The sequence below is a fragment of the Melozone crissalis genome, unplaced genomic scaffold (assembly GCF_028551555.1).
Source record: "Melozone crissalis strain CALT ecotype California unplaced genomic scaffold, PUWL_Pcris_2 ptg000549l_1, whole genome shotgun sequence".
NCBI lineage: Eukaryota > Metazoa > Chordata > Aves > Passeriformes > Passerellidae > Melozone > Melozone crissalis.
Genome location: NW_026536245.1, coordinates 41,649 through 67,745, shown reverse-complemented (window position 1 = coordinate 67,745; position 26,097 = coordinate 41,649). Strand labels below are relative to the sequence as shown.

At 55.2% G+C, this 26,097-nt stretch overlaps 1 protein-coding gene across 1 annotated transcript in view; it reads right to left on the bottom strand.

The window, feature by feature from the left end:
* Nucleotides 1-3,288: 3,288 nt before the first annotated feature.
* The window catches only part of CPSF1 (cleavage and polyadenylation specific factor 1), a gene marked incomplete at its 5' end in the record, with an annotated part of 64,430 nt that continues 41,621 nt past the window's right edge, over nt 3,289-26,097 (bottom strand). The window contains 9 exons of the mRNA XM_054295239.1: nt 3,289-3,373; nt 4,454-4,592; nt 5,564-5,693; nt 8,038-8,193; nt 8,336-8,383; nt 12,950-13,016; nt 14,410-14,586; nt 15,922-16,074; nt 25,357-25,498. Coding sequence (XP_054151214.1) covers nt 3,326-3,373; nt 4,454-4,592; nt 5,564-5,693; nt 8,038-8,193; nt 8,336-8,383; nt 12,950-13,016; nt 14,410-14,586; nt 15,922-16,074; nt 25,357-25,498 — 1,060 coding nt within the window. The remainder of the gene's footprint in view (nt 3,374-4,453; nt 4,593-5,563; nt 5,694-8,037; nt 8,194-8,335; nt 8,384-12,949; nt 13,017-14,409; nt 14,587-15,921; nt 16,075-25,356; nt 25,499-26,097) is intronic.

Sequence of the window (26,097 nt, the reverse complement as noted above, 5' to 3'; positions counted from 1 at the left end):
ATCTATGAGGAACAGAGGGTCTTATCTAAGGGGAACAGAGGGTCTTATCTATGGGGAACACAGGGTCTTATCTATGAGGAACACAGGGTCTTATCTATGAGGAACACAGGGTCTTATCTATGGGGAACAGAGGGTCTTATCTAAGGGGAACAGAGGGTCTTATCTATGAGGAACACAGGGTCTTATCTATGAGGAACAGAGGGTCTTATCTAAGGGGAACAGAGGGTCTTATCTAAGGGGAACACAGGGTCTTATCTAAGGGGAACAGAGGGTCTTATCTAAGGGGAACAGAGGGTCTTATCTAAGGGGAACACAGGGTCTTATCTAAGGGGAACAGAGGGTCTTATCTATGAGGAACAGAGGGTCTTATCTGAGGGGAACAGAGGGTCTTATCTAAGGGGAACAGAGGGTCCTGCCTTTCCGTCACATCGCGAGATCTTCTGATCGCCTCTCCCTGTCTGCCACAGTCACCGATACAAAAACAACTGTTGAAGCGAAGGGAGCCAACCCATCTTTGTTGATCAGCATCAACCCCGATTGATTGATCAAATCATCCACCTTTTATAGCAGCGTTAATTGACTTCATGCATATTGCAAAATCCGAGCTCACCATAGGCTGCAGAGAAAACTCCAGCCCCTCCTTTTGTTCACAACACCTGCGGTTTGGTTATTGAAACCAGGATCAGCGTTCCCACCGTGATACGAAAAGTTCTCAAAACCTTCACGTCCGTTCCCAGAGCAGCCAAGGACAGAATGTTCACCTGTTATGAGAAGACTGTCTGAGAATCCTGTTGTTTATAAAAAGTGCGCCTGAGAACCAGGTTATTTGCAGAATCAGGCCTGGGAGCTGCTGCTTTACAGCTGCCTTTTGCTTTTCCATCAGCTGTGTTCCTTCACGGCCTCTTTCTTCGAGCCGCGTTTGAACCGGGCTCTCCACAGACAACCATTAACGACGACGACCTGTGATTACCAGTGGCACAGGTGGCAGCCCGGCGGCAGAACTGAACGTTTGTTCATAAAACCGGCTGGGAACGCCCCGAAAACTGGCCGGGAATGCTGAAAATACCCGAAAAAACGGCTGAAATAACCCAAAAAAACGGCTGGGAATGGTGAAAAGAACCCAAAAAATTGGATGGAAACACCTGAAAATACCCCAAAAAATGGCTGGGAAAAGCCATAATGTCCCAAAAAATGGCTGAAATACCCCAAAAATAGGATGGAAACACCCCCAAAACCGGCTGGGAATGCTGAAAACACCTGAAAAAAACCGGCTGAAATAACCCAAAAAAACGGCTGGGAATGGTGAAAATAACCCAAAAAATTGGATGGAAACACCTGAAAATACCCCCAAAAATCAGATGGAAACACCTGAGAGTACCTGAAAAACAACGAGAAAGACCCAAAACAGCCAAAAATTACCCCAAAAATCGGCCGGGAATGCTGAAAATACCCGAAAAAACGGCTGAAATAACCCAAAAAAACGGCTGGGAATGGTGAAAATAACCCGAAAACTGGATGGAAACGCCTGAAAATACCCCCAAAAATCGGATGGGAACACCTGAGAGTACCTGAAAAACAACGAGAAAGACCCAAACCAGCCAAAAATTACCCCAAAAATCGGCCGGGAATGCTGAAAATATCCCCAAAAATTGGATGGGAATGCTGAAAATACAAAAAGGATGGGCTGGGAACACCTGAGAAGATCTGAAACACAACCAGAAACACCCAAAACTACCCCAAAAACTGCCTGGGAACTCCCGAAATACCCCAAAAATCAGACGGGAATACTCAAAAATACCTCAAATTCGGCCAGAAATAACTGAAAATATCCCCAAAAATTGGATGGAAACACCTGAAGATATCCCAAAAATGGGCTGGGAACACCCGAAATACTCAAAAAATGGACTGGGAACAGCCAAAAATACCACAAAATCTGCTGGAAATACCAGAAAATACCCCAAAAATGGGATAGGAACACCTGAAATATCCCAAAAAATGGGCTGGGAACACCTGACAAGATCTGAAAAACAACCAAAAACACCCAAAAGCACCAAAAAATACCCCAAAAATACCAGAAAAACCATCCAGGAACACCTGGAGATGCCCCAAGAATCAGCTGGGAACGCTGAAAATAACCCCAAAAATGGGATGGGAACACCTGAAAATACCCCAAAAAACGGCTGGGAAAAGCCAAAATGTCCCAAAAAATGGCTGAAATACCCCAAAAATCGGATGGAAACACCTGAAAATACCCCAAAAATCATTTGGGAACACCCAAAATACCCCCAAAAGAAGCAAAATTCAGCCAAAAAACCAGAAAAAAAGTCTGAAAATGAGCAAAAAATACGTGAAAAAAGAAAAAAAGCCCCACAAAACGCCCCAAAAAAATGCAGGAAGATTTTAAAAAATTCCCAAAATTGGGTGTAAAACACCCCAAAAAAAAACGCACCGGGAAAAGAGAAAAACAGCCTCAAAAATACCTGAAAAAAAACCCCAAAAAATCTCCCCCAAAATACCAAAAATTACCCCAAAATCCCCCCCAAAATCGCCCCAAAAATACCAAAAATCCCAAATCCCCCTCCCCGAAATTCACTGTGAACAACCCCAAAACACTGTGAACCCCAAAATCCCAAAAATTCCCCCAAAATTTACCTCAAATTCCCCCAAATTCCCCCCAAATTTTCCCCAAAATCTTCCCCAAATTCCCCCAAATAAACCTCAAAGCCAAGATGGAAAATTGTGTTTTATTACAAACCGGAATTCGGGGGGGTTCGGGGATTTTTGGGGATTTTTTTCTGGGATTTGTGGTGAAATTTGGGGATTTGGGGTTTTTTGGGGGATTTTTTTTGGGATTTTTTTGGGATTTTTTGGGGGGATTTGTAGCACTTTGGGGATTTTAGGGGGTTTTTAAGGGATATTTTTGGGGATTTTGAGAAAAATTTTGGGAGTTCTTTTTCATTTTTTGGGAATATTTTGGGGGTTTTAGGAAATCTTTTTTCTTTTGGGATTTTTTTTGGGATTTTAAAAAAAATTTGGGGGGGATTTTTGGGGATTTTTTTTTAAATTTTTGGGGTTTCTTGGGGGGGATTTTTAGGGAGTGTTTTTCTTCTCTTTGGGAATTTTGGGGGATTTTTTGGGATTTTTTTGAGTTTTGGGGATTTTTTGGGGGGAATTTTTGTATTTTCTGGGAATTTTAGGGGATTTTTTGGGGATTTTTTGGGATTTTTTTGAGTTTTGAGGAATTTTTTTTTGAATTTTTGTATTTTTTAGAATTTTGGGGGATTTTGGGGGGAATTTGGGGGGAATTCTGTGGATTTTGGGTCCCTCAGAAGTGGGCGGTGACGCGGTCGATCTCCAGGAGGTCATCCAGGATCTGTGGGGGAGGGGAGAGAGGTCAGGGGCTCACCTGGGCAAAATTCACCTAAAACTCACCTGTGAAACCTCACCTGGGCAAAAATCACCTGTCCCAAAATTCACCTAAAACTCACCTGTGAAACCTCACCTGGGCAAAAATCACCTGTCCCAAAATTCACCTAAAACTCACCTGTGAAACCTCACCTGGGCAAAATTCACCTAAAACTCACCTGTGAAACCTCACCTGGGCAAAAATCACCTGTCCCAAAATTCACCTAAAACTCACCTGTGAAACCTCACCTGGGCAAAAATCACCTGTCCCAAAATTCACCTAAAACTCACCTGTGAAACCTCACCTGGGCAAAATTCACCTGTCCCAAAATTCACCTGTCCTAAAATTTACCTGAAATTCACCTGAGAAACCTCATCTGTCCAAAATCCACCTGTCCAAAATTCACCTGTCCTGTCCCACACCTGTCCCAAATTCACCTGTCCCTCACCTGTCCCACCCTGCCCAGGTGTGTTCCATGTGTGCCCAGGTGTGTCCCAGGTGTGTCCCACCCTGCCCAGGTGTGCCCAGGTGTGTCCCAGCTGTGCCCAGGTGTGTCCCAGGTGTGTCCTAGGTGTGCCCAGGTGTGTCCCAAGTGTGCCCAGGTGTGTCCCAGGTGTGCCCAGGTGTGTCCCAGGTGTGTCCCCATGCCCAGGTGTGCCCAGGTGTGTCCCAGCTGTGCCCAGGTGTGTCCCAGGTGTGTCCAGGTGTGTCCCAGGTGTGTCCCACCCTGCCCAGGTGTGCCCAGGTGTGTCCCAGGTGTGTCCAGGTGTGCCCAGGTGTCCCCAGGTGTGTCCCAGGTGTGTCCCAGGTGTGCCCAGGTGTGTCCCAGGTGTGTCCCACCCTGCCCAGGTGTGCCCAGGTGTACCCAGGTGTGTCCCAGGTGTGTCCAGGTGTGTCCCAGGTGTCCCCAGGTGTGCCCAGGTGTGTCCAGGTGTGTCCCAGGTGTGTCCCAGGTGTGTCCCAGGTGTGTCCAGGTGTGCCCAGGTGTCCCCAGGTGTGTCCCACCCTGCCCAGGTGTGCCCAGGTGTGCCCAGGTGTGTCACTCACGATCTCGGGGGTGGTGCCGATTTTCTTGGCCAGCTCGGCGCGCTCCATGGCGCTCAGGTACAGGTACCTGCCCAGCAGTTCCCCGTCCAGCACGTTGCGCACGGCGTTCTGCAGCAAGCGGCGCTCGCACTGCAGCAACCTGCACAGGTGGGACATGGGGACAGGTGTGAGATGGGACAGGTGGGACATGGGGACAGGTGTGAGATGGGACAGGTGAGACAGGGGAGACAGGTGTGAGATGGGACAGGGGAGACATGGGGACAGGTGTGAGATGGGACAGGTGAGACATGGGGACAGGTGTGAGATGGGACAGGTGGGACATGGGGACAGGTGTGAGATGGGACAGGTGGGACATGGGGACAGGTGTGAGATGGGACAGGTGGGACATGGGGACAGGTGTGAGATGGGACAGGTGAGACAGGTGGGACAGGGGAGGGACAGGGAACAGGGGAACAGGTGAAGGACAGGTGAGACAGGTGAGGGACAGGGGGACAGGTGAGACAGGTGTGAGATAGGACAGGTGAGGGACAGGTGAGGGACACGGGGACAGGTGTGTCCCTACCTGAATGCCCTGGGGTTGAGCCCAGCCAGGAGTGGAATGGCTGAGCTCAGCTGTGCCCAGGCGCACCCCAGGTGTGCCCAGGTGTACCCCAGCTGTGCCCCAGCTGTACCCAGGTGTGCCCAGATGTGCCCAGATGTGTGCAGATGTTCCTCAGGTGTTCTTTACCTGAACGCCCTGGGGTTGAGGCCGGCCAGGTGCGGCAGGGCGGAGCTCAGGTGTGCCCAGGTGTATCCCAGGTGTGTGCGGATGATCCCCAGCTGTACCCACGTGTACCCCAAGTGTGCCCAGGTGTGTGCAGATGTTCCCCAGGTGTATCCCAGGTGTGCCCACGTGTGCCCTCACCTGAACGCCCGTGGGTTGAGGCCGGCCAGGTGCGGCAGGGCGGAGCTCAAGTGTGCCCAGCTGTACCCAGGTGTACCCAGGTGTACCCAGGTGTTCCCCAGGTGTGCCCAGCTGTACCCAGGTGTGCCCAGGTCTATCCCAGCTGTACCCAGGTGTATCCCAGGTGTTCCCCAGGTGTGCCCAGGTGTGCCCAGGTGTGCCCTCACCTGAACGCCCGTGGGTTGAGGCCGGCCAGGTGCGGCAGGGCGGAGCTGAGCGCGTTCTGCAGCATCAGCAATCTCCTGTAGGTTTTCTCCTGCATGGGCAGCAGCAGCCCCAGGCCCCCGTCCAGCGTCGCTGCGGGGACGGGACAGTCAGGGCAGCCAAAACCACCAAATTCCACCCCAAATCCCACCCAAAATCCCACCCTGATCCCAAAATCCCAAATGCCAAAACCCCGAATTCCACCCCAAATCCCAAACCCCCAAAATGACAGAAATCCCAAATCCAAAAACCCCAAAATGACAGAAATCCCAAATCCAAAAACCCCAAATCCCACCCAAAATCCCAAATGCCAAAACCCCAAATTCCACCCAAAATCCCAAACCACAAATCCCAGAAACCCCAAATTCTACAAGTCCCAAACCCCCAAATTCCACAAAACCCCAAATTCCAGAAACCCCAAAACCCCAAATTCCAGAAACCCCAAAACCCCAAATCCCAGAAACCCCAAAACCCCAAATTCCAGAAACCCCAAAACCCCAAATCCCAGAAACCCCAAATTCCATAAACCCCAAAACTCAAAAACCAGAAACCCCAAATCCCAGAAACCCCAAATTCCAGAAACCCCAAATCCCAGAAATCCCCAAACCCCAAATCCCAGAAATCCCAAATTCCTAAATTCCAGAAACCCCAAGTTCCAGAAATCCCCAAATCCCAAATTCCAGTAATCCCCAAATTGCAGAAACCAGCGTTGCTGCGGGGACGGACACGTCAGGGGAACCAAAACCCCCAATTCCACCCCAAATCCCAAATTCCAGAAATCCCAAAACCCCAAATCCCCAAATTCCACAAAACCCCAAATCCCAGAAACCCCAAAACTCAAAAACCCAAATCCCAGAAATCCCCAAATCCCAAAAAAACCAAATCCCAGAAATTTCAAAACCCCAAGTTCCAGAAATCCCCAAATCCCAAATTCCAGAAACCCCAAATCCCAGAAACCCCAAATTCCAGAAACCCCAAATCCCAAAAATCCCCAAATCCCAAATTCCAGAAACCCCAAGTTCCAGAAATCCCCAAATCCCAAATTCCAGTAATCCCCAAATTGCAGAAACCAGTGTTGCTGCGGGGACGGACACGTCAGGGGAACCAAAAACCCCGAATTCCACCCCAAATCCCAAATTCCAGAAATCCCAAAACCCCAAATCCCCAAATTCCACAAAACCCCACATTCCATAAACCCCAAAACTCAAAACCCCAAATTCCACAAACCCCCAAATTCCACCCCAAATCCCGGCACCCCAAAGCCCAAAAACTCCGAACTCCACCCCAAATCGCAGAAACTCCAAATTTCACCCCAAATTTCACCCCAAATCCCACCCCAATCTGAAATCCCAAAACCCCAAACCCCAAAACCCCAAATCCCAACCCAATCCCAAATCCCGGCACCCCAAAGCCCAAAAATCCCAAACTCTACTCCAAATCCCAGAAACTCCAAATTTCACCCCAAATCCCAAAACCCCAAACCCCAAAATCCTGAATTCCACCCCAAATTCCAGAATCCCCAAATCCCAAATCCCCAATTCCACCCAAATCCCAAATTCCAGAAACCCCAAATCCACACAGGTGCTGTCCTTGCTCTCCCAGGTGTCCCCACCTGTCCCCAGGTGTGTCCCCATGTCCCCAGCTGTGCTCCAGGTGTGTCCCAGGCGTGTCCCCATGTCCCCAGGTGTGTCCCAGGTGTGTCCCAGGTCTGTCCCCATGTCCCCAGGTGTGTCCCCAGGTGTGTCCTTACCGAACCAGGTGATGTGCTTGTTCTCCCAGGTGTGTCCCAGGTATCCCTACCTGTCCCCATGTCCCAGGTGTGTCTCTGTCCCCAGGTGTGTCCCCAGGTGTATCTCAGGTGTATCCCAGGTGTGTCCCCATGCCCAGGTGTGTCCCAGGTGTATCCCAGGTGTGTCCCCATGCCCAGGTGTGTCTCAGTTGTGTCCCCATGTCCCCAGGTGTGCCCCAGGTGTGTCCTTAATGTCCCCAGGTGTGCCCCAGGTGTCCCCAGGTGTGTCATTCACCAAACCAGGTGATGTGCTTGTTCTCCCAGGTGTGTCCCCATGTCCCCAGGTGTGCCCCCCTTACTGAACCAGGTGATGTGCTTGTTCTCCCAGGTGTGTCCCAGGTGTGCCTCTGTCCCCAGGTGTGCCCCAGGTGTCCCCAGGTGTGTCACTCACCGAACCAGGTGCTGTGCTTGTTCTCCCAGGTGTGTCCCCAGGTGTGCCCCAGGTGTGTCCCCAGGTGTGTCACTCACCGAACCAGGTGATGTGCTTGTTCTCCCAGGTGTGTCCCAGGTGTGTCCCCATGTCCCCAGGTGTGCCCCAGGTGTCCCCAGGTGTGTCACTCACCGAACCAGGTGATGTGCTTGTTCTCCCAGGTGTGTCCCAGGTGTGTCCCCAGGTGTGCCCCAGGTGTCCCCAGGTGTGTCACTCACCGAACCAGGTGATGTGCTTGTTCTCCCAGGTGCTGCTGCGCCGGTTGGGCCCCTCGGCGTGCCCGCGGCACGGCGTGCGCCAGAAGGTGTTGACGTGCGCGCCCACGTGGAAGTCGGCGCGGCGCAGCAGCCGCAGCCCCCCGAACGACTCCTTGGCTGGGGGACACGCGCGGGGTCACCCGGGGTCACCCGGGGTCGCCCGGGGTCACCCGGGGTCACCCGGGGTCGCCCGGGGTCACCCGGGGTCACCCGGGGTCGCCCGGGGTCACCCGGGGTCGCCCGGCCCCGCCCCGCTCACCTTCAGGCAGGTACATGTACACCAGCAGGTTCCGGTCGCGGTCCGACACTGTGGATGTGGGGTTGGGCGAAGTTAACACAAATTTACCCAAATTTGACCAAATTGAATCAAATTTGACCCAAATTCACCCAAAGCTCAATAGAATTTGACCCAAATATGACCCAAATTTACCCAAAGGTCAATAAAATTTGACCCAAATTTGACCCAAATTTACCCAAAGCTCAATAAAATTTGACCCAAATTTGACCAAAATTTAGCCAAGGTTTGGAGTGAAGCCAAGCAAAATCCAGCCAGAATTAACCCGAATCCAACCAAATCCAGCAAATTTCTACCCAAATTTACTCAAATCCAACCCAAATCCACCCAGGTTTACCCAAATTCAACCCAAATCCAACCCAAAGCTCAGCCTAAATTCAACCCAAATCCAACCCAATGATCCATCTTAGGTCAACCAAAATCCACCCAAATTTACCCCAAATTTGACCAAAATTCACCCAAAGCTCAATAAAATTTGACCCAAATTTAGCCAAAGTTTGGTGTGAAGTTCAGCAAAATCCAGCCAGAATTAACCCGAAGCCAACCGAAACTCAACCAAACCCAACCAAACCCAACACAAACCTAACTAAACTCAACCCAAACTCAACCAAATCCAACCAAACTCATCTAAACCCACCCAAACTCAACCAATCCCCAACTACGGTCAAGCAAACCCAACCCAAACTCAACCCAACCCACCCAAACCCAACCACATCCAGCCAAACCCAACCCAAACTCAACCACATCCAACCAAACCCAACCAAACCCAACCCAAACTCAACTAAACTCAACCAAAACTCAACCAAACCCAACCCAAACTCAACCCAACCCACCCAAACCCAACCACATCCAGCCAAACCCAACCCAAACTCAACCACATCCAACCAAACCCAACCAAACCCCACCAAACCCAACCCAAACTCAACCAGACCAATCAGACCTCAACCAAACCCACTCAAACTCAACTCAAACTTGACCAAACCCCACCAAACCCAACCCAAACTCAACCACATCCAACCCAAACCCAACTATGGTCGACCAAACTCCCCCAAACTCAACTGAACCCACTCAAACCCAACCCAAACTCAACCCAATCCCAACCAAACTCAACTGACCTCAACCAAACGCAACCCAACCTCAACCACATCCAACCAAACCCAAACCAAACCCAAACCAAACCCAAACCAAACCAAACCCAACCCAAATCCAGTTTCCGGTTGTGGTCCGACACTGCGGGGATGGAGGTGTTGGGTTGGCTGAGACCAACAGGAGTTTAACCGAGTTTGACACAAATTTAACCAGATTTGACCAAAATTTACCAAGACTGACCCAGGTTCATCTGAACCCAACCAGACCCAACTGAATTCAACCCAAACCCAACCCAATCTTAACCAAACCCCACCAAACTGAACCCAAAACCAACTAAACTCAACCAAACCCAACTCAAACCAACCAGACCCACCCAAACTCAACTCAAACTTGACCAAACCCCACCAAACCCAACCCAAACTCAACTAAACCCAACTAAACTCAACCCAAACTCAACCAAACCCAACCGAACCTCAATGAAACCCAACCAAACATAACTAAATTTAATACAAACCAAACTAAACCAAACCCAGCTAAATTCAACCAAAACTCAACTGAACCCACCCAAACCCAACTGAACTCAACCAAACGCAACTATGGTCAACCAAACCCAACCCAAATCCAACCCAACCCAAACCAAACCCACCCAAACTCAACGAAACCCAACCAAACCCAACTAAATTCAACCCATATCCAACCCCTCCCAAACTCAACTGAACTCAACCAAACCCAACCTAACCCAACCCAAACTCAACCAAACCAAATTAAATTCAACCTAAGCCCAACCAAACCCCACCATACTGAACCCAAAACCAACCCACACTCAACCCAAACTCAATCAAACCCAACCAAACCCAATTAGGGTCAACTAAACCCACCCAAACTCAACCCTAACTCAACTGAACCAAAGCAAACCCATCCAAACCCAACTAAACTCAACCTAAACTCAACCAAACCCAATTGAACCCAAACAAACCCAACTAAACTCAACCCAAACCCAACCAAACCGCACCAAACTCAACAAAACCCAACCCAAACCAGCCCAAACTCAACCCAAACCCAACCAAACCCAACCCAAACTCAACCAAACCCAACCAAACCCAAACAAACCCAACCCAAACCCAACCAAACCCAACTAAACTCAACCTAAACTCAACCAAACCCAACTGAACCCAAACAAACCCAACTAAACTCAACCCAAACCCAAGCAAACCGAACCAAACTCAACAAAACCCAACCCAAACCAGCCCAATTCAACCCAACCCAACCAAACCTCAACAAAACCCAACCCAAATCAAATTCAACTCAACCAAACCCACCCAAACTCAACCAAACCTCAACAAAATCCAAACCCAACTCAACTGAACCCACCCAAACTCAACCCAAACCCAACTCAAACCCAACCCAAACCCAACCAAACCCAACCAAACCCAACCGAACCCAACCCAAACCCAACCCAAACCCAACCAAACCCAACCCAAACCCAACCCAACCGAACCCAACCCAAACCCAACCCAACCCAACCCAAACCCAACCAAACCCAACCCAAACCCAACCCAACCCAAACCCAACCCAAACCCAACCAAACCCAACCCAACCCAACCCAACCCAACCCAAACCCAACCCAACCCAACCAAACCCAACCCAAACCCAACCCAAACCCAACCCAACCAAACCCACCCAAACCCAACCCAAACCCAACCAAACCCAACCCAAACCCAACCCAAACCAAACCCAACCAAACCCAACCCAAACCCAACCCAAACCCAACCCAAACCCAACCCAAACCCAACCAAACCCAACCCAACCCAACCAAACCCAACCCAAACCCAACCAAACCCAACCAAACCCAACCCAAACCCAACCAAACCCAACCAAACCCAACCCAAACCCAACCCAACCCAAACCCAACCAAACCCACCCAAACCCAACCCAAACCCAACCAAACCCAACCCAAACCCACCCAAACCCAACCCAAACCCACCCAAACCCAACCCAAACCCAACCCAAACCCAACCAAACCCAACCCAAACCCACCCAAACCCAACCCAAACCCAACCAAACCTCAACAAAACCCAACCCAAATCAAATTCAACTCAACCAAACCCACCCAAACTCAACCAAACCTCAACAAAATCCAAACCCAACTCAACTGAACCCACCCAAACCCAACCCAACCCAACCCAAACCCAACCCAAACCCAACCCAACCCAACCCAAACCCAACCGAACCCAACCCAAACCCAACCCAACCCAACCAAACCCAACCAAACCCAACCAAACCCAACCCAATCCCAACCAAACCCAACCAAACCCAACCCAAACTCAACCAAACCCAACCCAAACCCAACCCAAACCCAACCAAACCCAACCAAACCCAACCAAACCCAACCCAAACCCAACCAAACCCAACCAAACCCAACCCAAACCCAACCCAACCCAAACCCAACCAAACCCAACCCAAACCCAACCCAAACCCAACCAAACCCAACCCAAACCCAACCCAAACCCAACCCAACCAAACCCACCCAAACCCAACCAAACCCAACCCAAACCCAACCCAAACCAAACCCAACCAAACCCAACCCAAACCCAACCCAAACCCAACCAAACCCAACCCAAACCCAACCCAAACTCAACCCAAACCCAACCCAACCCAACCCAAACCCAACCAAACCCAACCCAAACTCAACCCAATCCAACCAAACCCAACCAAACCCAACCCAACCCAACCCAAACCCAACCCAACCCAACCCAACCAAACCCAACCCAAACCCAACCCAAACCCAACCAAACCCAACCCAACCAAACCCAACCCAAACCCAACCAAACCCAACCCAAACCCAACCCAAACCCAACCCAACCAAACCCACCCAAACCCAACCCAAACCCAACCAAACCCAACCCAAACCCAAACCCAACCAAACCCAACCCAACCCAAACCCAACCCAACCCAAACCCAACCAAACCCAACCCAAACCCAACCCAAACCCAACCAAACCCACCAAACCCAACCCAAACCCAACCCAAACCCAACCAAACCCACCCAAACCCAACCAAACCCAACCAAACCCAACCCAAACCCAACCCAAACCCAACCAAACCCAACCAAACCCAACCCAAACCCAACCCAAACTCAACCCAAACCCAACCCAACCCAACCCAAACCCAACCGAACCCAACCCAAACCCAACCCAACCCAACCAAACCCAACCAAACCCAACCCAACCCAACCCAATCCCAACCAAACCCAACCAAACCCAACCCAAACTCAACCAAACCCAACCCAAACCCAACCCAAACCCAACCAAACCCAACCAAACCCAACCCAAACCCAACCCAACCCAACCAAACCCAACCCAACCGAACCCAACACAAACCTAACTAAACTCAACCCAACCCCAACTAAATCCAAACCCAACTCAACTGAACCCACCCAACCCCACCCAACCCTCCCCGAGCCCCCCCGGCCGCGCCGGCCGTGCCGTACCCAGGAATCCCAGCTGGCTCCCGTCCACCATGAAGTCCACGCTGTACACCTCCAGCGGCTTGGCGTCCTGCGGGGCATTGTCACCGTCACTGTCACCGTGTCACCGTCAGTGTCACTGTGTCACTGTTGCCGTCACTGTCATCGTCACCGTCACTGTCAGTGTCACCATCACTGTCACCGTCACCATCACTGTCACCGTCAGTGTCACTGTCACCGTCACCGTCAGTGTGTCAGTGTCAGTGTCACCGTCACTGTCACTGTCACCATCACCGTCAGCGTCACCATCACTGTCACTGTCAGTGTCACCGTCACTGTCACCGTCCCGGTGCCGGGGGTGGCACCTGGGCACCTCCTGAGACCCCCCCAGGTGACCCCCGAGTGTCCTCCAGAGCCTTGGGCTGCCCTGGAGACCCCCGAGAGTCCCCCAGGTGTGGCCCAGCACCCTCAGGTGTCCCCCAGGACCCTCAGGTGTCACCCACAACCCTCAAGAGTCACCTAAAACCCTCAGATGTCCACCAGGTCCCTCAGGTGTCCCCCAGGACCCTCAGGTGTCACCCAAGATCTTCAGGTGTTCCCCAAGACCCCCAGGTGTCCCCCAGGAGCCCAACCCTTGGGTGTCCCCCAGGACCCTCAGGTGTCCCACAGCCACGTCCCCAAGGCAGGTCTGGTGGCCCAGGGACAGTTTGGTGGCCCTGAGGTGGGTTTGGTGTCCCATGGTGTTTCTGATGGCCCCATGGCGGGTTTGGTGACCCCATGGCGTGTTTGGTGTCTCAGGGTGAGTTTGGTGGCCCCATGGCAGGTTCTGATGGTCCTGTGTGAGTTTGTTGGCCCTGGGTGGGTTTGGTGGCCCTGTGAGGAGTTTCATGGCCCCATGTCAGGTCTGGTGTCCCCAAGGTGGTTCTGGTGTCCCCATGTCAGGTTTGGTGTCCCCAAGGTGTGTTTGGTGTCCTCATAGCAGGTGTGGTGTCCCCAAGGTGCGTTTGGTGGTCCCAAGGTGCGTTTGGTGTCCCCATGTCAGGTCTGCTGTCCCCACAGTGCGTTTGGTGTCCCCATGTCAGGTGTGGTGTCCCCATGCCATGTCTGCTGTCCCCAGGGAGGTTCAGGTGTCCCCATGCCGTGTCTGCTGTCCCCACGGTGCGTTTGGTGTCCCCCTGGTGGTTCAGGTGTCCCCATGCCGTGTCTGCTGTCCCCATGGTGTGTTTGGTGTCCCCATGTCAGGTGTGGTGTCCCCATGCCGTGTCTGCTGTCCCCAAGGAGGTTCAGGTGTCCCCACGCCGTGTCTGGTGTCCCCATGGTGTGTTTGGTGTCCCCATGCCAGGTGTGGTGTCCCCACGCCGTGTCTGCTGTCCCCATGTCAGGTCTGGTGTCCCCACGCCGTGTGTGCTGTCCCCACGGTGCGTTTGGTGTCCCCCTGGTGGTTCGGGTGTCCCCACGCCGTGCGTGCCGTCCCGGTGTCTCACCCGGCTGACGAGGGACAGCGTCTTGCTCTCCTCCTGGTAGCGCAGCAGCGAGATGCTCTTCATCAGGTCGGCGGCCAGGATGAAGCTCTTGACGCTGATCATCTGGTGGATGTAGAGCTGCGTGTCGATGAACGCCATGCCCGTCAGCTCGTTGTCCTTCAGGCTCCACAGGAAGATCTGAGGGGACAATGACATCTCGAGGTCACCATGGAGCTCCGTGACCCTGTGGTGGCCTCTGTCACCTCCTTGGTGGCACCACAGGTCGTTGATCCAAACCCAACCGATGCTGAGTGGCCACCAAGGTCAGCTCGTTGTCCTTCAGGCTCCACAGGAAGATCTGAGGGAACAATGACATCTCGAGGTCACCCTGGAGCTCCTGGACCTCCTGGTGGCCTCTGACACCTCCTTGGTGACACGGCCACCAAGGTCAGCTCATTGTCCTTCAGGCTCCACAGGAAGGGGGGACACAGGGACACCCTCCATCTGAGGGGACACAGGGACACCCCAAGGTCACCATGGAGCTCCTTGAGCTCGTGGTGGCACCTGGAGGTCACCAACCCAACCCAAACCCAACCGATGCCGAGTGGCCACCATTGTCCTTCAGGCTCCACAGGAAGATCTGAGGGGACACCTCGAGGTCACCATGGAGCTCCTTGACCTCAAGGTGGCCTCTGTCACCTCCTTGGTGGCCTCTCGGGTCATTGACCCAAACCCAAAAAAAGCTGGGTAACCACCACCACCATCTCATTGTCCATGAGGCTCCACAGGAAGATCTGAGGGGACACAGGGACACCCTGAGGTCACCAAGGAGGTCCACCAGCTGTACCCAGGTGTGCCCAGGTGCACCCAGGTGCCCCTAGGTGTGCCAGGTGTACCTTCTGGCCAATGGCAGACACCAGGTATCCGTGGCAGTGGCACAGAGCGTTCATGGGTGTGCCCAGGTGTGTGCCCAGGTGTACCCAGCTGTGCCCAGGTGTGCCCAGGTGTGCCCAGGTGTACCCAGGTGTGCCCAGGTGTGCCAGGTGTGCCAGGCGTACCTTCTGGCCGATGGCAGACACCAGGTAGCCGTGGCAGTGGCACAGGGCTGTACCCAGGTGTACCCAGCTGTGCCCAGGTGTGTCTGTGGTTATTCCCAGGTGTGCCCAGGTGTGCCCAGGTGTGCCAGGTGTACCTTCTGGCCGATGGCAGACACCAGGTAGCCGTGGCAGTGGCACAGGGCTGTACCCAGGTGTATCCAGGTGTGTACCCAGGTGTGCCCAGGTGTGCCAGGTGTGCCAGGTGTACCTTCTGGCCGATGGCAGACACCAGGTAGCTGTGGCAGTGGCACAGGGCTGTACCCAGGTGTACCCAGGTGTGTACCCAGGTGTGCCCAGGTGTGCCCAGGTGTGCCAGGTGTACCTTCTGGCCGATGGCAGACACCAGGTAGCCGTGGCAGTGGCACAGGTGAGTACCCAGGTGTGCCCAGGTGTGTCTGTGGTTATTCCCAGGTGTGCCCAGGTGTGCCAGGTGTACCTTCTGGCCGATGGCAGACACCAGGTAGCCGTGGCAGTGGCACAGCGCCGTCACGGGTCCCTTCTGCTCCTTCTCGTAGAGCACCTTGAACTTGTTCTTGGTCAGCGGCTGCCCCGGCTCGGGCACCACCTCGATCACGTCCAGGATCAGGATCTGACAGGTGAGACACGGACAGGTGAGACAGGGACAGGTGAGACACGGACAGGTGAGACACGGACAGGTGAGACACGGACAGGTGAGACATGGACAGGTGAGACACGGACAGGTGAGACATGGACAGGTGAGACAGGGACAGGTGAGACACGGACAGGTGAGACAGGGACAGGTGAGACATGGACAGGTGAGATATGGACAGGTGAGACAGGGACAGGTGAGATATGGACAGGTGAGACACGGACAGGTGAGATATGGACAGGTGAGACAGGGACAGGTGAGATATGGACAGGTGAGACACGGACAGGTGAGACAGGGACAGGTGAGACACGGACAGGTGAGATATGGACAGGTGAGACAGGGACAGGTGAGATATGGACAGGTGAGACACGGACAGGTGAGACAGGGACAGGTGAGACAGGGACAGGTGAGACACGGACAGGTGAGACAGGGACAGGTGAGACAGGGACAGGTGAGACAGGGACAGGTGAGATATGGACAGGTGAGACACGGACAGGTGAGACACGGACAGGTGAGACAGGGACAGGTGAGACACGGACAGGTGAGACAGGGACAGGTGAGATATGGACAGGTGAGACAGGGACAGGTGAGATATGGACAGGTGAGACAGGGACAGGTGAGACAGGGACAGGTGAGACACGGACAGGTGAGACAGGGACAGGTGAGACAGGGACAGGTGAGACACGGACAGGTGAGACACGGACAGGTGAGACAGGGACAGGTGAGACAGGGACAGGTGAGACAGGGACAGGTGAGACACGGACAGGTGAGACAGGGACAGGTGAGATATGGACAGGTGAGACACGGACAGGTGAGACAGGGACAGGTGAGACATGGACAGGTGAGATATGGACAGGTGAGACACGGACAGGTGAGGCACGGACAGGTGAGACACGGACAGGTGAGACACGGACAGGTGAGACAGGGACAGGTGAGACAGGGACAGGTGAGATATGGACAGGTGAGACAGGGACAGGTGAGACAGGGACAGGTGGGACAGGGACAGGTGAGACAGGGACAGGTGAGATATGGACAGGTGAGACACGGACAGGTGAGACAGGGACAGGTGAGACAGGGACAGGTGAGACACGGACAGGTGAGACAGGGACAGGTGAGACAGGGACAGGTGAGACAGGGACAGGTGAGACACGGACAGGTGAGACACGGACAGGTGAGACATGGACAGGTGAGATATGGACAGGTGAGACAGGGACAGGTGAGACAGGGACAGGTGGGACAGGGACAGGTGAGACAGGGACAGGTGAGACACGGACAGGTGAGACATGGACAGGTGAGACAGGGACAGGTGAGATATGGACAGGTGAGACACGGACAGGTGAGACAGGGACAGGTGAGACAGGGACAGGTGGGACAGGGACAGGTGAGACAGGGACAGGTGAGATATGGACAGGTGAGACACGGACAGGTGAGACACGGACAGGTGAGACACGGACAGGTGAGACACGGACAGGTGAGACATGGACAGGTGAGATATGGACAGGTGAGACAGGGACAGGTGAGACAGGGACAGGTGGGACAGGGACAGGTGAGACAGGGACAGGTGAGACACGGACAGGTGAGACATGGACAGGTGAGACAGGGACAGGTGAGATATGGACAGGTGAGACACGGACAGGTGAGACAGGGACAGGTGAGACAGGGACAGGTGGGACAGGGACAGGTGAGACAGGGACAGGTGAGATATGGACAGGTGAGACACGGACAGGTGAGACAGGGACAGGTGAGACATGGACAGGTGAGACACGGACAGGTGAGACAGGGACAGGTGAGACACGGACAGGTGAGACAGGGACAGGTGAGACAGGGACAGGTGAGATATGGACAGGTGAGACAGGGACAGGTGGGACAGGGACAGGTGAGACAGGGACAGGTGAGACACGGACAGGTGAGACAGGGACAGGTGAGACATGGACAGGTGAGACAGGGACAGGTGAGATATGGACAGGTGAGACACGGACAGGTGAGACAGGGACAGGTGAGACAGGGACAGGTGAGACAGGGACAGGTGAGACACGGACAGGTGAGATATGGACAGGTGAGACACGGACAGGTGAGACAGGGACAGGTGAGACACGGACAGGTGAGATATGGACAGGTGAGACAGGGACAGGTGAGATATGGACAGGTGAGACACGGACAGGTGAGACAGGGACAGGTGAGACACGGACAGGTGAGACACGGACAGGTGAGACATGGACAGGTGAGATATGGACAGGTGAGACACGGACAGGTGAGACACGGACAGGTGAGACATGGACAGGTGAGACACGGACAGGTGAGACACGGACAGGTGAGACAGGGACAGGTGAGACAGGGACAGGTGAGACAGGGACAGGTGAGATATGGACAGGTGAGACACGGACAGGTGAGACACGGACAGGTGAGACACGGACAGGTGAGACAGGGACAGGTGAGACAGGGACAGGTGAGACACGGACAGGTGAGATATGGACAGGTGAGACAGGGACAGGTGAGATATGGACAGGTGAGACAGGGACAGGTGAGACAGGGACAGGTGAGACACGGACAGGTGAGACAGGGACAGGTGAGACAGGGACAGGTGAGATATGGACAGGTGAGACAGGGACAGGTGAGACACGGACAGGTGAGACACGGACAGGTGAGACAGGGACAGGTGAGACACGGACAGGTGAGACACGGACAGGTGAGACAGGGACAGGTGAGACAGGGACAGGTGAGATATGGACAGGTGAGATATGGACAGGTGAGACAGGGACAGGTGAGACACGGACAGGTGAGACAGGGACAGGTGAGACAGGGACAGGTGAGACACGGACAGGTGAGACAGGGACAGGTGAGATATGGACAGGTGAGACACGGACAGGTGAGACAGGGACAGGTGAGACATGGACAGGTGAGATATGGACAGGTGAGACACGGACAGGTGAGACAGGGACAGGTGGGACAGGGACAGGTGAGACAGGGACAGGTGAGATATGGACAGGTGAGACAGGGACAGGTGAGACAGGGACAGGTGAGACACGGACAGGTGAGACATGGACAGGTGAGACAGGGACAGGTGAGACAGGGACAGGTGAGACACGGACAGGTGAGACAGGGACAGGTGAGACAGGGACAGGTGAGACACGGACAGGTGAGACACGGACAGGTGAGACATGGACAGGTGAGACAGGGACAGGTGAGATATGGACAGGTGAGACACGGACAGGTGAGACAGGGACAGGTGAGACAGGGACAGGTGGGACAGGGACAGGTGAGACAGGGACAGGTGAGATATGGACAGGTGAGACACGGACAGGTGAGACAGGGACAGGTGAGACAGGGACAGGTGAGACAGGGACAGGTGAGGCACGGACAGGTGAGATATGGACAGGTGAGACAGGGACAGGTGAGACAGGGACAGGTGAGATATGGACAGGTGAGATATGGACAGGTGAGACACGGACAGGTGAGATATGGACAGGTGAGACACGGACAGGTGAGACAGGGACAGGTGAGATATGGACAGGTGAGATATGGACAGGTGAGACACGGACAGGTGAGACAGGGACAGGTGAGACAGGGACAGGTGAGACAGGGACAGGTGAGGCACGGACAGGTGAGATATGGACAGGTGAGACAGGGACAGGTGAGATATGGACAGGTGAGATATGGACAGGTGAGACACGGACAGGTGAGACACGGACAGGTGAGACATGGACAGGTGAGACACGGACAGGTGAGACAGGGACAGGTGAGACACGGACAGGTGAGACAGGGACAGGTGAGACAGGGACAGGTGAGACAGGGACAGGTGAGATATGGACAGGTGAGACACGGACAGGTGAGACACGGACAGGTGAGACAGGGACAGGTGAGACACGGACAGGTGAGACACGGACAGGTGAGATATGGACAGGTGAGACAGGGACAGGTGAGACAGGGACAGGTGAGATATGGACAGGTGAGACAGGGACAGGTGAGATATGGACAGGTGAGACAGGGACAGGTGAGACAGGGACAGGTGAGACACGGACAGGTGAGACAGGGACAGGTGAGACAGGGACAGGTGAGATATGGACAGGTGAGACAGGGACAGGTGAGACACGGACAGGTGAGACACGGACAGGTGAGACAGGGACAGGTGAGACAGGGACAGGTGAGATATGGACAGGTGAGACAGGGACAGGTGAGACACGGACAGGTGAGACAGGGACAGGTGAGATATGGACAGGTGAGACACGGACAGGTGAGACAGGGACAGGTGAGACATGGACAGGTGAGATATGGACAGGTGAGACACGGACAGGTGAGGCACGGACAGGTGAGACACGGACAGGTGAGACAGGGACAGGTGAGACAGGGACAGGTGAGATATGGACAGGTGAGACACGGACAGGTGAGACAGGGACAGGTGAGACACGGACAGGTGAGACAGGGACAGGTGAGACATGGACAGGTGAGACACGGACAGGTGAGACAGGGACAGGTGAGACAGGGACAGGTGAGACAGGGACAGGTGGGACAGGGACAGGTGAGACAGGGACAGGTGAGATATGGACAGGTGAGACAGGGACAGGTGAGACACGGACAGGTGAGACATGGACAGGTGAGACAGGGACAGGTGAGACAGGGACAGGTGAGATATGGACAGGTGAGACAGGGACAGGTGAGACAGGGACAGGTGAGATATGGACAGGTGAGACAGGGACAGGTGAGACACGGACAGGTGAGACAGGGACAGGTGAGACAGGGACAGGTGAGACACGGACAGGTGAGACATGGACAGGTGAGACAGGGACAGGTGAGATATGGACAGGTGAGACACGGACAGGTGAGACAGGGACAGGTGAGACAGGGACAGGTGAGACAGGGACAGGTGGGACAGGGACAGGTGAGACAGGGACAGGTGAGATATGGACAGGTGAGACACGGACAGGTGAGACACGGACAGGTGAGACAGGGACAGGTGAGACAGGGACAGGTGAGACAGGGACAGGTGAGGCACGGACAGGTGAGATATGGACAGGTGAGACAGGGACAGGTGAGACATGGACAGGTGAGACAGGGACAGGTGAGACAGGGACAGGTGAGACAGGGACAGGTGAGATATGGACAGGTGAGATATGGACAGGTGAGACACGGACAGGTGAGATATGGACAGGTGAGACACGGACAGGTGAGACAGGGACAGGTGAGATATGGACAGGTGAGATATGGACAGGTGAGACACGGACAGGTGAGACAGGGACAGGTGAGACAGGGACAGGTGAGACACGGACAGGTGAGGCACGGACAGGTGAGACAGGGACAGGTGAGACAGGGACAGGTGAGACAGGGACAGGTGAGATATGGACAGGTGAGACAGGGACAGGTGAGATATGGACAGGTGAGATATGGACAGGTGAGACACGGACAGGTGAGGCACGGACAGGTGAGACAGGGACAGGTGGGACACGGACAGGTGAGATATGGACAGGTGAGACAGGGACAGGTGAGATATGGACAGGTGAGATATGGACAGGTGAGACACGGACAGGTGAGGCACGGACAGGTGAGACAGGGACAGGTGAGACAGGGACAGGTGAGACACGGACAGGTGAGACAGGGACAGGTGAGACAGGGACAGGTGAGATATGGACAGGTGAGACACGGACAGGTGAGACAGGGACAGGTGAGACAGGGACAGGTGAGACACGGACAGGTGAGACACGGACAGGTGAGACAGGGACAGGTGAGATATGGACAGGTGAGATATGGACAGGTGAGACACGGACAGGTGAGATATGGACAGGTGGGACACGGACAGGTGAGACACGGACAGGTGAGACAGGGACAGGTGAGACAGGGACAGGTGAGACACGGACAGGTGAGGCAGGGACAGGTGAGACAGGGACAGGTGAGACACGGACAGGTGAGACAGGGACAGGTGAGATATGGACAGGTGAGATATGGACAGGTGGGACACGGACAGGTGAGACACGGACAGGTGAGACAGGGACAGGTGAGACAGGGACAGGTGAGACACGGACAGGTGAGGCAGGGACAGGTGAGACATGGACAGGTGAGACACGGACAGGTGAGACAGGGACAGGTGAGACATGGACAGGTGAGATATGGACAGGTGAGACAGGGACAGGTGAGATATGGACAGGTGAGACACGGACAGGTGAGATATGGACAGGTGAGACACGGACAGGTGAGACAGGGACAGGTGAGACACGGACAGGTGAGATATGGACAGGTGAGACAGGGACAGGTGAGATATGGACAGGTGAGACACGGACAGGTGAGACAGGGACAGGTGAGACACGGACAGGTGAGACAGGGACAGGTGAGACAGGGACAGGTGAGATATGGACAGGTGAGACACGGACAGGTGAGACAGGGACAGGTGGGACAGGGACAGGTGAGACAGGGACAGGTGAGATATGGACAGGTGAGACACGGACAGGTGAGACAGGGACAGGTGAGACAGGGACAGGTGAGACACGGACAGGTGAGACACGGACAGGTGAGATATGGACAGGTGAGACAGGGACAGGTGAGACACGGACAGGTGAGACACGGACAGGTGAGACAGGGACAGGTGAGACAGGGACAGGTGAGACACGGACAGGTGAGACAGGGACAGGTGAGACAGGGACAGGTGAGACACGGACAGGTGAGACACGGACAGGTGAGATATGGACAGGTGAGATATGGACAGGTGGGACACGGACAGGTGAGACAGGGACAGGTGAGACAGGGACAGGTGAGACACGGACAGGTGAGACACGGACAGGTGAGACAGGGACAGGTGAGACAGGGACAGGTGAGACACGGACAGGTGAGACAGGGACAGGTGAGACAGGGACAGGTGAGACAGGGACAGGTGAGATATGGACAGGTGAGACACGGACAGGTGAGGCAGGGACAGGTGAGACACGGACAGGTGAGACAGGGACAGGTGAGACAGGGACAGGTGAGACAGGGACAGGTGAGATATGGACAGGTGAGACAGGGACAGGTGAGACACGGACAGGTGAGACAGGGACAGGTGAGACACGGACAGGTGAGACACGGACAGGTGAGACAGGGACAGGTGAGATATGGACAGGTGAGACAGGGACAGGTGAGACAGGGACAGGTGGGACAGGGACAGGTGAGACAGGGACAGGTGAGACATGGACAGGTGAGACAGGGACAGGTGAGACAGGGACAGGTGGGACAGGGACAGGTGAGACAGGGACAGGTGAGACATGGACAGGTGAGACACGGACAGGTGAGACAGGGACAGGTGAGACAGGGACAGGTGAGATATGGACAGGTGGGACAGGGACAGGTGAGACAGGGACAGGTGAGATATGGACAGGTGAGACAGGGACAGGTGAGACAGGGACAGGTGAGACATGGACAGGTGAGACAGGGACAGGTGAGATATGGACAGGTGGGACAGGGACAGGTGAGACAGGGACAGGTGAGATATGGACAGGTGAGACAGGGACAGGTGAGACAGGGACAGGTGAGACAGGGACAGGTGAGATATGGACAGGTGGGACACGGACAGGTGAGACAGGGACAGGTGAGACACGGACAGGTGAGACACGGACAGGTGAGACACGGACAGGTGAGACAGGGACAGGTGAGATGGGACAGGTGAGACAGGGACAGGTGAGACACGGACAGGTGAGACAGGGACAGGTGAGACAGGGACAGGTGAGACAGGGACAGGTGAGGCACGGACAGGTGAGACAGGGACAGGTGAGACAGGGACAGGTGAGATATGGACAGGTGAGACAGGGACAGGTGAGACAGGGACAGGTGGGACAGGGACAGGTGAGACAGGGACAGGTGAGACACGGACAGGTGAGATATGGACAGGTGAGACAGGGACAGGTGAGACACGGACAGGTGAGACAGGGACAGGTGAGACACGGACAGGTGAGACACGGACAGGTGAGACAGGGACAGGTGAGATATGGACAGGTGAGACAGGGACAGGTGAGACAGGGACAGGTGGGACAGGGACAGGTGAGACAGGGACAGGTGAGACATGGACAGGTGAGACAGGGACAGGTGAGACAGGGACAGGTGGGACAGGGACAGGTGAGACAGGGACAGGTGAGACATGGACAGGTGAGACAGGGACAGGTGAGATATGGACAGGTGAGACAGGGACAGGTGAGACAGGGACAGGTGAGACATGGACAGGTGAGACAGGGACAGGTGAGATATGGACAGGTGGGACAGGGACAGGTGAGACAGGGACAGGTGAGATATGGACAGGTGAGACAGGGACAGGTGAGACAGGGACAGGTGAGACAGGGACAGGTGAGATATGGACAGGTGGGACACGGACAGGTGAGACAGGGACAGGTGAGACACGGACAGGTGAGACACGGACAGGTGAGACACGGACAGGTGAGACAGGGACAGGTGAGATGGGACAGGTGAGACAGGGACAGGTGAGACACGGACAGGTGAGACAGGGACAGGTGAGACAGGGACAGGTGAGATATGGACAGGTGAGACAGGGACAGGTGAGACAGGGACAGGTGAGACAGGGACAGGTGAGATATGGACAGGTGGGACACGGACAGGTGAGACAGGGACAGGTGAGACACGGACAGGTGAGACACGGACAGGTGAGACACGGACAGGTGAGACAGGGACAGGTGAGATGGGACAGGTGAGACAGGGACAGGTGAGACACGGACAGGTGAGACAGGGACAGGTGAGACAGGGACAGGTGAGATATGGACAGGTGAGACAGGGACAGGTGAGACACGGACAGGTGAAGCACGGACAGCCCAGGTGAGTCCTGACACCCCCAGGTGTGTCCTGGAACTCTCCTCTCCAGGTGTTGCCCCAGAAACCCTCCAGAGCCCCACAGGTGTGCTGAAGGTGTGCCCAGGGTCCCCAGAACATGCCCCAGGTGTGCCCAGCTGTACCCAGGTGTGCCCAGGTACGTACCCGGCCCTGGCAGGTGACCTCCTCGCCCTGCATCAGGCAGGTGTGCCCCCAGGTGTGCCCAGGTGCCCCCAGGTGCCCCCAGGTGTGCCATACCCGGCCCCGGCAGGTGACTTCCTCGCCCTGCATCAGGCAGGTGTGACCCCAGGTGTGCCCAGGTGCCCCCAGGTGTGCCCAGGTGCCCCCAGGTGTGCCCAGGTACGTACCCGGCCCCGGCAGGTGACCTCCTCGCCCTGCATCAGGCAGGTGTGACCCCAGGTGTGCCCAGGTGCCCCCAGGTGTATCCCAGGTGTGCCCAGGTGCCCCCAGGTGTGCCCAGGTACGTACCCGGCCCCGGCAGGTGACCTCCTCGCCCTGCATCAGGCAGGTGCCCACGGCCACGTAGCCCTTGAGGCCCGACACCGTCTCCTCGGAGCGCAGCGACACCGTCTTCATGCAGGTGACGTGCTCCCACTCCTCCAGCGCGATCCTGCACAGGTGGGCACGGGTGGGCACAGGTGGGACGTGGGGGGGTCAGGGTGGGCACAGGTGAGACATGGGGGGTCAGAGGGGCACCCCAGGTGTGGCTCAGGTCACCCCATGCAGGTGACGTGCTCCCACTCCTCCAGCGCGATCCTGCACAGGTGGGCACGGGTGGGCACAGGTGGGACGTGGGGGGGTCAGGGTGGGCACAGGTGAGACATGGGGGGTCAGAGGGGCACCCCAGGTGTGGCTCAGGTGGTGCCCCAGGGGTCTCAGGTCACCCCATGCAGGTGACGTGTGCCCGCTCCTGCAGGGCGATCCTGAACAGGTGGGCACAGGTGGGCACAGGTGGGCACAGGTGGGACATGGGGGGGTCAGGGTGGGCACAGGCAGGGTCAGGGTGGGGTCAGGGGGCACCCCAGGTGTGGCTCAGGTCACCCCATGCAGGTGACGTGCTCCCACTCCTCCAGCGCGATCCTGCACAGGTGGGCACGGGTGGGCACAGGTGGGCACAGGTGAGGTCAGGGTGGGGTCAGGGGGCACCCCAGGGACACATCGCTTCATGCAGGTGACGCACTCCCACTCCTCCAGGGCCATCCTGAACAG